At 39.5% G+C, this 13323-nt stretch overlaps 1 protein-coding gene and 1 long non-coding RNA gene across 2 annotated transcripts in view; one reads left to right on the top strand and one right to left on the bottom strand.

The window, feature by feature from the left end:
- The window catches only part of LOC144578869 (uncharacterized), a 132037-nt gene that overhangs the window by 12979 nt on the left and 105735 nt on the right, over positions 1 to 13323 (top strand). The window lies entirely within an intron of this gene.
- Positions 1 to 13323, bottom strand: part of DSG4 (desmoglein 4) — a 42620-nt gene that overhangs the window by 2805 nt on the left and 26492 nt on the right. The window contains exons 11-15 of the mRNA XM_002757147.6: positions 9130 to 9348; positions 6269 to 6565; positions 3142 to 3281; positions 2928 to 2991; positions 960 to 1168 (exon numbers count right to left, since the gene is read on the bottom strand). Coding sequence (XP_002757193.3) covers positions 960 to 1168; positions 2928 to 2991; positions 3142 to 3281; positions 6269 to 6565; positions 9130 to 9348 — 929 coding nt within the window. The remainder of the gene's footprint in view (positions 1 to 959; positions 1169 to 2927; positions 2992 to 3141; positions 3282 to 6268; positions 6566 to 9129; positions 9349 to 13323) is intronic.

Raw genomic sequence — 13323 nt, 5'->3', positions numbered from 1 at the left:
TCCCCACTCTGTTTTCCCTCCCTACTGCTCTTGTCAGCCTCAAGTAACCATCATTCTACTCTCTATCTCCAAGAGTTCGGTTTTTCTCTTTTAGCTTCCACAAATGAGTGAGAACATGTCAAGTTAGTCTTTCTGTGCCTGGCTTATTTCACTTAACATAATGTCCTCCAGTTCCATCTATGCTGTTGCAAATGACAAAATTTCATTTTTATGGCTGAATAATATTCCATTGTGTATATGCATCACATTTTAAAAGTCCATCCATTGATGGACACAGGCTGATTCTATGTATTGGCTACGTGACTAGTGCTGCAATAAACATGGGGTTGCATGTATTTCTTTGATACACTGATTTTCTTTCTTTTGGACATACGCTCAGCAGTGCTATTGCTGGACCCCTTTTCTTAGTGTAGGGAAGTTAGTGGGTAAGTCACGGGACTGAGAATGGTCTAGGTCTTAATCTTCTAGGTCTTAATCTAGCACATGTTGTGGTGATGCTGTGTTCCTGAGTCTTAACTCCTTTTGTTCCCAATTCTGTCTTTTTATTTTCTTTTCTCTGTTGGAGGCTCCAGGAGAACATGAAGGACATCAAAAAACAAGGTCATGAATGCACATTTTTTTCCCCCTTGATGAGCATTTTCCTGCTTTGCTTGTGGTATGAGAAATAAGGTGAAGAATCAAGGAAACAGAAGACAGAAATATGGAAAAGGGAAGTGGAGAATGGCGAGAGGCGTGGCCTTGTTCACAGTACTAAGATGCGCTATGGCAGTTGAATATGAAATCCTGCTGCAAATTAGCATTTTGTGTTTTACGGAGTAGTGAAATATTTTTTATTCAGGTTTGGTATAGGGTTGAGGATAATGTTATATTTCAGAAGAGGCCTACTGCCATTGTGAGTATTTTACTATTATTATTATTCAGTCTCAAGACGATTTCGTGTGTAGCTGTGAGAGCATTACCTCCGAGAAGTAGCTGTCCAAGAAAGCCATGTTGACGTCGGAGTCAGCGTAGTCCCTCAGGGTTCCCATGGTAAAACTCCTCTTCCTCGTGGCCCCTGTGGCCCCTCCGGCAACGAGGCCAGCAGCTGTCCCCAGCCCTGTGTTGAGTTCCACTCCTGATACACCCCCTTCCACCGTACCCCCGGCTGCATAAGTGTTTGTGTAGATTTCTGAAAAGGAAGGGCGTTGTTGTAACAGCACTCAAGTTGCCTGCAGCGCGCATCCGCCTAAAATGCTGCGGTTGCTAACTGAGGTGCCACCATCACCACCCAGCAAGTTGTAGGCGCTGGAAAGCTGACAACGAGTGATACGAGTTACACCCATAATCTCCAGGCTTGTTGACCAAAAAAAAAAAAAAAAAAAAGTAAATTAGTGACACAGAGAGAGTCGGCGGTGGGACGTGGCTTTCTCACGTTTGCACAGACTTCGCCCTAGACTTAAAGTGTAGAACTTGCCAAGAGGAACTGCAAGTAGGCCCCTGTTCCCGCCGTGGCTGCTGCAGGCTTGACCCACCCAGGAGCCCTCCAAAGCAAGGCCAGTGGCGTGATTGCAGAAACTGAGCTCAGTCCTCCTTCACCCTGGAACAGGATGGAGCTGGGCTCACGGGAATGTTCAGTCATCGAGCTTCTTTGCATGCAAAGGGTCAAGCTTGGGATACTAAGGAACCATCGGAGAAAGCTCACGTCCACTGCAGAATTAAGCACCCTCTCCATTTGGTGCAATCATTCATTGCCAGGCAGTGTTCAGTATTCTTAGATGAGCATGGGGCTGGTAAGATAGGAGAGTTTAAGACACTCTCCTGGGGCAAAAGCTTGTCTGAATTTAAGAAAAGTTATTCAGTGTATTATTAGAGTACATTTACTGCCTTTTCTTTAGCTCTTTTTAAAAAAAACTTATAAATAATTAATACAGTAGCATGTACTCTGTGCTAGGTACTATGCCGATGTATATTTTGTGATATATGCACTTACGCACACTAATACATATGTGTGTATACATATATGTATGAGTGTGCATAAGTACATAATACACACATATATTATATAGATTATTTTATTATATATAACATATACATGTATGTTATATATAATAAAAGTACATTTACTGCCTTTTCTTTAGCTCTTTTTTTTAAAAAGGCCTGTAAATAATTACTACAGTAGCATGTACTCTGCGCTAGGTACTATTCTAATGTATATTTTGTGAGATATGTACATGCACACACTCATACATATGTGTATAGACACATGTATGTATATATAATATACATATATAGACACATGTGTATATATTATAACATATACATGTATATAAAATGTGTGTATATATAACGCATATACATGTATGTTATATATAATAAATATCTATACAATATATGTGTGTATTATGTATTACATATAATATGTATATATTTACACACATACATGACTACTCATTTACTCCTCACAGCAACACTTTAAAGTAGGTACTATCATAAGCTCAATTTCAAAGACAGGGAAACTGAGGCCCAGTGCAGTTAAATATCTTGACTAAGGACTTATCACTACAGGTTGAGTGTCCCAAATCCGATAATCAAGAATCCAAAATGCTCCTAAGTCTGCAATTTTTGATCACCATGACACAAAAAGTTTCATGGTCCTATGCATTTTGGATAAAAGACATGCAGCCCTTAAGCAAGTGGCAGAGCTGGGAATCAAACCCAAGCATTCTGCTTCCAGAGTTTGCTGTTTCAGCTGCTGGGTCATACTTCACTGCCTGTAGTTTCAGATAGAAAAATAAAGTGACTACTTCAAACAGATCACATGCCTTCTGATTATACTGTCACCCAAAGAGATTGACAGACTTTTCCACAAGGTACTTTTACATGAAGTTTGTCTGGTTGAATAGTTTTGAAAAAATTAAAAAGACAAACAGATTTTGGTGTCTACTGACCAGAGGAATCCATACGATCCTGGGTATTTGAGGCTGTCATGGGTGCACATATATTTGACACATCCTAAAAAGACAAAGATTTTAAAAACAAATACTTTATGTTAAACATTTAAAAATTGACGTCAGTTTGTTTTTTGTGCAGCATGTAATTGTTAAGACATGCTCAATTTCCATTGAAACTCTGTACTTCTCCGGAAAGTGACAGTCTACTCACCCTGTCCTCGGGATGGGCCCCTTCAATTCTCCAAGACTGCATCACTCCTTCTCCGCCCTCAGGCACAGGAGCAAACCTTGTCCCCAGGCCTTCTGGCTGTCTCCGTTTGCAGCAACACAGGAGCAGCAAGAGTGGAGCCACTGCCCAAGAAAGTGATAATGAGTAGTTAACAGAAATCGCTCAGTTTAGGAAGTCACTGAACGAATCATTTTGGGGGGCATTTGGTGAAATTATATTTAGAACAAAAAGATACAAATGTATGTAAGAAAGTATTTTTTTTTCCTTTGGAGGATTGAGTAAAACATATCCAAGTTTATAAATACGATACCACCAAATCACATAGAACTTTAGAGCTAGATGACAAGGAGTTTGAGATCAGGTAATTGAAATTCTTTACTGACAGATTAGGAAATTAAGGTTCAATCTTCAGTCTAAGACTCCTGAGCTGGTTGGGGCATAGCCAGGCTTCAAATAATTTCCTGTTTTCCCATGTCCCATGTACATGCAGCATATTGATATATGTATATGTGCACGTATACAACTGTCTGTATATATGTATTTGTAAGCCTCTGTATACATATGTATACACGTGCATAAGTGCGTATCGCTTCATGTGCCCACATTTATGTGTGGGTACATGCATTTGTATATGTGTACACATAGAACATTTCTGTGGATATGTATTTGCATATTCATATAGAAACTCATATAAACACTAGACAGACACAATACACACACATGTAAGTTAAACACATCATCAATATATGTTATTAAGAGGACTGAATACAGGATTCAGCTATAGGACCTGGAGATATGACCTATCTTCAATCTTTATTACAGTCACACTTAAAATGGAAGTCAAATAATACTCACTAAATTTAATGGAGATATTTATAATTATTTTAAGACCTTGTCTAAAAAATATAATGAAAAATTAAAGCTATCAAAAATTTTTAGCTATCCACGTGTTTCTTCTAAGAGGAAATTTCCTAATTTTTACCCTAATAATCACCTCAATTCTATATCTTAATCTGTAAATATTGATACTGCTTAAGTTTTCTAAGATTCTAGAACACTCTGTTTAGTTCTTTTGGCCCACTCTAGTTGCTTTTCATACTTTCCTAATTCTCTAGCACAGCATGTGTTTTGTTGAGAGGGTTAATAAAAGAAAAAGAACAGAAGGATAAAAGTTTGAGGGGATGGATGCCCCATTCTCCAGGATGTGATTATTTCACATTGCATGCCTATATCAATCATGTACCCCATAAATACACACACCTATTATGTGCCCACAAAAATGAAAAATTAGAAAAATATAAAAAAGAAGAGAATATAAAAGCTGCAAAATCAGCTTTAATCTTATTACAACAATTAAACTGGCAATTTTGCCATTTGCGCTATGAACAGTGAAAGGTCAAGTTACACATTTCCAGAGAGTTTTCCAGAAAAGGACTAAAACTAGAGTTGGTAGTCCTAGTCCCTAGGCCATGGTTCCACCTATTCTATATTTCTGTGAATTTAAATGTGAGCTGGGTCATGTACCATTGCAGGCATGAACTCTAATAAAGGCACTAATAAGTGAAATGAAGTATTTTTAGCACATATCCAGTATGATTACTGTATATATAATCGCATTAGAAGTTAACATCAAAAATGTCAATCTGAGGGCCTTTGGGAACATAGGTTTGGGCTCAGATCCCTCCCACTACCATCACCGTACCCCCCTCTCCTAAAATAGACCATGGGCTTCTTCATAGAAAACAAGTGTCCATAAGGGTATTCCTCTCCTGTTCCACAATCAATCAGCTGAACAGCTCTCATGCTTTTTTTGACTGGGTCAGGGAAAGTCTTGAAATTCTTAGTGCTAACCTTCTGGAAATGCAGCTGGCACTGGGTTTTTAACCTTGAACTGCACATTAGCCTCACCAAAGGGCATGAACATGCTGATGTTTGGTCTCATCTTCAGTATGACCCAAGCATGAATAGTTTTAAAGATCTTTAACTGATTCTTACCTGCAGCTAGGGTTGAGAACCACTAACTCAAAGCTCACCTGACACCGCTATTCAATTGCTGTAGACTTATATTCTGGGAAAATATGTTTAATATCATTGTGAGAATCACTCATGATCTTTGCATAGCTTTGAAAGTTCACAGATTATTTCAAGAAAGAAATCCTGCCCAAAAGTCAGCTGTTATTTTTTTATGCCTTGAAATGATTACATGTTAATTAGTGCTCATCCCTGAAAACATAATAACAATACAGTTTGACAAGTTTAACTCTCTTTAATTTTACAACCCAGCTTTTGATCCCCATGAAACCTAAGTATTGCAAGGGCAACCTCAAATATATAAAGTATCTTTCCTCTGAGGATCTATATGTTTAAAAAAATACTATGGGCAAAGGAGGGCCCTTTCTTGGAAATTTTTGTTTTGGGATCTTGCCATTTCTGTGACCATTGTCTTAGTTCAGGCACTCACCCAGAGCCCAGAGACTAATTCTCTGTTCTAGCCTGTTTTGCCTCCTTTCACCTGTGCTCACAAGCCCTTATCGACTCTTCTGTGCCACAGGACTGAAGTCCAGAACTCTTGGTGCATCATAAACATGCCTCCCTTTTAGCATCTCTGCTTCCTGGGTGTGCTATGCCCTTCCATATCTTGCTGCCTTTTGTTATGTGTTGCTCCTTTGCCTTTGATTATCTTTCAAAAGTCCCCAGACACCATCCTCCTTTAAAAAAAATCCTCAGCTTTCAGGGCCCACCTCAAAATCTACTTTTCCAAAACGATTGCCCTAACTTTCCAACTTCAACTTAATTGCTTGCACCTCTCTACTTTTAAAGTATTTTAAGGAAATTTCCATCATGGGAATTATTTTGTGCTTTTATGTAATATACTTTGTGATTTGCATGTGTTTATCATTTTTAGGACTCACACTCACCCTAGGCTTTCTTAGTTATCATGTGGATTAAGCACATATCCTTGTCAGTCCCATTGTTTATTTCTAAGACACTCAAAAATTGCTAGAGATACCAAAAAGGAATGGCTACAAGAACCTAATTATCCTAGCAAGCCTCTTTACAGTCCTATTTTGAAGAACTATTGAAAAGAAGGATTTAACTGAGTGCTTACAAAGCAGTAGCAGGACGCCCAGAACCATCATGCCAATCCCTGCTGGTCCGAGACCAACATTTGAAACTCCAGCTTGGTCTTCAGTGACAGGCCCATACGTGTCACCAGTTATGTCCTCTGTGTAGATGCCCGCAGTACCAGAGTCCAGGCACATGTGGTTGTCGTCGCAATCGCAGGCATGTAACTGCACGATCTGTGCTGATTCACATGCTCTGTTATAGCTGTCCTTCACTAGGATTGGGATTTGGTAAGATCCTGGAGATAAAAACTGCTTAGCCGTAAGGATTGCTGAGGTAGCTGAAATGGAAGAGAGGAAACAGAAAATAAATGGAAATTCCTTAGGGGAGGGGTGGTTAACTCTCCCTAATACCCAACCCTTACTTAAAATACTTGATTTTTCATGCTTTCTTGAAATGTCTTGGTTCAGTGGCATGAATATGACTCACTGTAACTTTGACTTCCCTGGTTTAGGAGATTCTTCCACCTCAGCCTCCTGAGAAGCTGGGACTACAGGCATATCCCATCATGCCTGGCTAATTTTTTTTTTTTTTTTTAATAGAGACAGGGTTTTGCCATATTGCCCAGGCTGGACTTAAACTCCTGGGATCTAGTGATCCCCTGCCATGACCTCTTAAAGTTCTGGGATTACAGGCTTGAGCCACCGTGCCTGGCCTTAATAAGCATTGCTTACTGTTCGATTGCTACTTCTACAATACGGGCAAGGATCTTGTTGAATCTTTCCAGAGCAACAGTAATTGGCATATAATATACATGTATAATATACAAATAAATATTTGTCCAGTGAATAAATAATATTGAGCTGAAAGAAAATACTGAGAACACATGGACACAGGGAAGGGAGTACTACACACTGGGGTCTATTGGGGGGAATAGGGGAGGGACAGCGGGGGTGGGGAGCTGGGGAGGGATAGCATGGGGAGAAATGCCAAATGTGGGTGAAGGGGCGGAAGGCAGCAAAACACACTGCCATGTGTGTACCTATGCAATTATCTTTCATGATCTGCACATGTACCCCAAAACCTAAAACACAATAAAAAAAAATTAAAAAAAAAAAAGAATATACTGCCTTCTATTTAGGATTACAGTTTACACAATACCCTTTTTAAGACTGTGATACATATCTTATTCAAAATTGTTGCTCTTTCATTTAATATTATTCAATTCAAATTCAAATTCTCCTATTTCTCTATGCTATCATTGCCTATAAATTTTTATAAAAATATTGCATAAAATATTGGTTGGAATTTGTTTATTAATCCAAGGAGGGTTAAGAGATTATTAAATTTACAGCTAAACCACGAATGATAACTGAATGATCCATAGCACACAATATTTTTTATTACGATGGCTTATTACCCTCAGTTAGCTAGATGACAAGCCAGCTATATCATCTACCAAAATCTAGCCTGTGCACAAGGTAAAAATGAGATAAGGCAGTGTCACAGCACATTGAGTGAAGTTCATTCTGGTCTGAAACACCACATTGAAACAGGTCTCTAGGAATATTACCTCTAGTGCAGTTATCTTTTTTACTGGCAAATCTGTAATATCTATAATATTATACCTCCATGCAGAACTGTTTTTCTTATGGGTATAAGCATAATATCTAGGATCTTTCCTCATAAGAATGAGGAAAAAAGTGGTTAGCAATTATTATTTATGAGTGGGATATTGAGCTTTATAGGAGAAGGTGAATTCAGAGTTGTCTTGATTTTAATGGAATTGCTTTAATGTGACTAACTTTAAAAAATACTAAAGTGGTTTTGTTGAAAAGAGCTAAAGATTTGATGGTAAAAACAAAGGGCCTAATTTCTTACTTTGACCCAGTCTTTTCCCATCTTATTTTAGGGTTTCTCCATTCTGTAAATGGAGGGTCTTGGTGGTCTCAAAGACGTGGGAAGTATTTCCTCTCACCCTGGGCTCTGTAGTCTGATGGCCACCAACTAGCCTCATGGAAAACCATGAGGTTTTTCCTGTGGCCCCCAATGAATATGAGATTAGGGAGCTTTCTTAACCCAAAGGGGATCCTCTCATAGCATTTTCTTGTTATTATTCACTTACTATTTTAGGAAAAAGAACCCAACGTAGATAAAATGTGTTATCTGAAACTTATTCTTAATTTTTATTGATGTCCACCATTCAATTGCATGCAGCTAAAGTCAAGATACATACATACAGACTTTGTGATCTGTTTTTCACTTTACTTACTTTGGTTTATGCATTCTTTTGTATCTATATACTTTGTATAGTTCTAATTTTAATGGCTGTATATTAGCACATCTTAATATGTACTATAGTTTAACTATTTTTTTAATATTGAACAATTTGGATTTAAATTTTTACCCTTAGAAATAATTCTGAACTCATAGTTCTTGTTAAAAGCAATTTAATTGATCTTATGTGCTCCTAAGAGAGTAGTAAGTGTTTAAATGTATAAAAGGAATATATGAGTTTCAGAGACATTTATGTGATTTGCCTGAATTTATTCAGAATAGGGTATTGTGACATTTTAAATTTATGAGTTTGTCAAAGATTCTGTGTATTTTAAACTGAATAAATATGGGTTTAGTGCCCTACTTACTCAAAAATGATGGTTAAACTGTATTTGTTTACTACTATTTATAATCGCAATATTGATGAAACATTTTGACTCTTATTTCAGCTCAAAAGTTTATCAAATATCTTGTGTGTACATAAAGACTTTTTTTTCATTTAATGTTAATATGGCAAGAATTGTGGAAACAGAGGTAGAATGTATTATTAAGTGACTTGACAAATTTTTCAGTAATTGTTTCGCTTTTGGACTTAAAGTCCAAAAAGCAAGCTTACATTTCACTTACCATTTGTTGATCTGACATCCCACATGTCAGCTGTTCCTGGTGGCTGATCAACAACACAGAAGGTAAAAGGAGACCCATAAGAATGTTCATTAACAGAGATAAGGACCGATGGAGAGTCAATGCAGATGGTTCTTCTTTCAGGGATAATGTCTGGACAGTAATCGTTGACATCAGGAACCTCAATACATATGGTTCCTGTAGCTGTTTTTCCAGAGCCATCTGAAAGAGTAAGAGTCACAGGTGTTGAGGTAAATGGTCTTAGGGAGAAAACTCTTTCTCATATTCCCTGATGCCATGGGGCTTGTAGGAAACATATAAGTGACTTGGGAGGCTTGACGTGTTCCTGCCTGCTTCAACCACCTGAAGTCACCCTTGCCTTTGTGCGCTACCTTCCAGCCACACTACTGCTTTTGAGTTCTTAAATGAGTTTCTTTTTTACTCTGGACTCTGGCACATTCTTTTCACTCTTCCTAAAATCTTTTCCATCCTCATTTTTCTAAGTCCTACACATCCTAAGGCACAAAATTAAATGTTCTTCCTCAGAGAAGGTTTACTGCTTTCTACCCTGTTCCCATAAATTAGACCCACAGATCAGTTATGGATGTCTGTTCAGGATGCTCACTGAATCCGGTGTTTGTGGAAATAGCCACAGTTGAAATTAAATACTTGTCTGTGTTTTTCTTCTGTTTTCACTGTTCATTTTAATTGCATCTGTTACAGGCTATTTCTTTCTGAAATGGCATTTTCGAAGTCTATTAAATTTTTCCCTAATCCACTCGAAACAAGTTTCTGAATAGTATAATTTATTAGAAATGGCCGAAGACTGAAGATTAGGAATCCAGGGGCTTTTTAGTTCACTGTTCTACTCTATGTCCTGTTACAGTAAATAACGAATGTTTTTGCTTGTTTTTAACTTGCAAAGAATCTTAGCTTTCTCACTTTTAAAGTAGAACATTATCGTCCCTGGGGTACCTTACTAGGTTCTTTTCTGAGAAAGCAATAAATTCCTTTTACAGATGTTTTCTTTGTGCCTAAGTAGTAGTCACTGAGTTAACTGAATGATATAAACTGAGAACCTATCCATCGTCTATGGAATTCTGTATAATATGTTTATATACCCTATTCAGCACTGGACTTCCTAGATGAAAGAGTTGATTTCACTTAGTTTCTCATTAGAGAGGCATCAGATTACTCCACAGATCATTTTATTTGTTATCCTTTGATCTTTGGTAGCTCTTCTATTACCTTGTGATTGGCAACCAAAGCTCAAGCTATTGCTTATAGTGTTCACTCTCCAAGAAAGTTAGCTATTTATAGAGGTCTGTCTCTTCACCTGGTGATGGTGGGTGCTGAAGCAAACATTCCAAGCATCCAGATAGCTCTGTGCCACTGCAGACACTCTGCTTAGGTGATTGAACAATCAACTTTGTTTTTGGGTTTCTCTTGGTACATTCTGATAGCACTTTCTCTCTTTTTGTTTGCTTGGAACAACTAATTCTTTATTCTAGTATTTGAAAATTTTCACATATGACCAGTATGCAAACACAGGGTACAATTAACATGGTTAGAATCCATTTTCAAAATAGATCTTCCAGAATACTGATAATAAATAAGACAATGTTATTTATGAAACTGACCCAGGCATTAAAAGTTACCCGCCACAGGGTGAAGACCAGGTTGTATGGACGATAGTTGGTTTGATTTTCTCACTGTTTCTTTTTTGAATTTTATGCTGCTTCTTTCTTTTTGTTTTGCTACTGGAAAGATCATATATAAACTCAGTGCAAACCTACAGTATCTATCATACATTAGGCATGTGTCTTGGACATGTATCTTTCCCCTTCTTTCAGATTTCTGACCTTTCTCTCTTGCTTTGTTCTATAGCAGCTGGTGTCCTAGGCACTGCTTCACAGAATTATTAACTATTGACAAATAAACAAATCCTGTTGCTACTCGGCAAGAGGATTGCTTAATAGATTTTCCCGGGGGGAGGACTCAAGATGGCGCTGTGAGAACAACCCAGGATTGGAGCTCTCGCTGTGTCCACGGAGAGGTGAGTCTGAGCTGCATTTCCAGACTGATCTTTGTTGCCCACGGAACGGGGAAATTCCCAAGTGAAGAGGAGACGCGGTACGCCAGGCAGAAACTCCGCCTGGCGAAGCCGGCAGCCGGGGTGGTGGTGGCTGGCCCTACCCAGCGCTCCCCACAGGGCGTGCTCGTCCGGATGCCCCGTTGAACCAGCAACCGGAGACGTGAGAGGGCTGGACTTGAGACTGAGCTAGACTTGGACAGTGGGCCAGCCCAGGGGATTGCAGGGACAGAGCGTTAGGGGTGGCCCAGTGGGACGGAAAAAACCGCGATTTCAAACAAGCCCCGTGCAGACGGCCCGAGATGCTCTGAGGAGGAGGGGCGTCCACCATTACCGAGGCAACCCGCCCCAACTGAGATACACACCCACTGCTGACGCAGCCTGCCGTTGCCGAGGCAACCCGCTACAATAGAGAGACTCCGCCAAGGGCATGGCAGAGAACAGCAGAACAGCAGAGCCAGGGCGAGCATCACAACAGCAGGGCAGAGCCTCGGCAGGCAAACAGTGGCTAGTCTGCGTCCTAGCTGGGCAGGACCTCAACGGACATCCAAAAATAAAGCCCAAACCCCTCAACACAGAGCATTTGAGAAAAAAAAAAGGGTTTTTTTAATGAGCTCTGTTGCAGCAGAATCAAACATAGCAGCCTAACAGCCCTGAATGAACAACAGAGCTCACAGCTCAGCAATCAAGCTCCTATAAAGTACAAACTGTCTCCTCAAGGAGCTCCCTGACCCCTCTATATCCAAAAGACTGACATTAGGCAGGCATCATCCTGGGACAAAGATAGCAGAAAAAGAAACTGGTAGCATCCCTCGCTGTGCCACAACTGCTAGAGGTGCACCCCAGACAAGCAGGGTCTGGAGCAGACCTCAGCAGTCGTACAGCAAAGGGGCTAGACTGGTAGAAGGAAAACCAAGCAACAGAAATACTTCATCATCAACATTCTGGGTGTCCACTCAGAGACCCAAACGAAAAGTCAGCAACTACGCAGACGACCAGCGGACAAATCCACAAAGATGGGAAGAAACCAGCGCAAAAAGGAGGAAAACACCCGAAACCAGAACACCTCACCTCCTAGAAAGGACCAAAACTCCTCACCAGCAAGGGAACAAAGCTGGACAGAGAATGACTGTGACGAAATGACAGAATTAGACTTCAGAAGATGGATAATGAGAAACTTTTGTGAGCTAAAAGATCATGTATTAAATCAATGCAAAGAAACTAAGAACCTTGAAAAAAGATTTGAAAAAAGACTCGAGGAAATGATAACAAGAATGGATAACTTAGAGAGGAATATGAATGAATTAAAGGAGCTGAAAAACACAATACGAGAACTTCACGAAGCATGCACAAGTTTCAATAGCCAAATTGACCAAGCAGAAGAAAGAATATCTGAAGTCGAAGACCAACTCAATGAAATAAAACGAGAAACGGTGATTAGAGAAAAAAGTGCAAAAAGGAATGAACAAAGTCTCCAAGAAATGTGGGACTATGTGAAAAGACCTAACCTACGTTTGATAGGTGTACCAGAAGGAGACGAAGAGAATGAATCCAAGCTGGAAAATACTCTTCAGGACATCATCCAGGAAAATTTCCCCCACCTAGCAAGACAGGCCAACACTCAATTGCAGGAAATACAGAGAACACCACAAAGATATTCCGCAAGAAGAGCAACCCCAAGGCACATAATCGTCAGATTCAACAGGGTTGAAATAAAGGAGAGAATACTAAGGGCAGCCAGAGAGAAAGGTCGGGTCACCCACAACGGGAAGCCCATCAGACTCACAGCAGATCTCTCGGCAGAAACACTACAAGCCAGAAGAGAGTGGGGGCCAATATTCAACATTCTTAAAGAAAAGAACTTTCAACCCAGAATTTCATATCCAGCCAAACTGAGCTTCAGAAGTGAAGGAAAAATAAAATCCTTTGCGAACAAGCAAGTACTCAGAGATTTTGTCACCACCAGACCTGCTTTACAAGAGCTCCTAAAAGAGGCACTACACAAAGAAAGGATCAACCAGTACCAGCCATTCCAAAATCACACTGAATGCTAAAGAGCATCAACATAATGAAGAATCTACAACAACTAACAGGCAAAACAGCCA

Source organism: Callithrix jacchus, chromosome 13 (genome assembly GCF_049354715.1).
Source record: "Callithrix jacchus isolate 240 chromosome 13, calJac240_pri, whole genome shotgun sequence".
Lineage (NCBI taxonomy): Eukaryota > Metazoa > Chordata > Mammalia > Primates > Cebidae > Callithrix > Callithrix jacchus.
The sequence above is the reverse complement of the archived record's forward strand: the minus strand, read 5'-3'. Positions and strand labels throughout refer to the sequence as shown.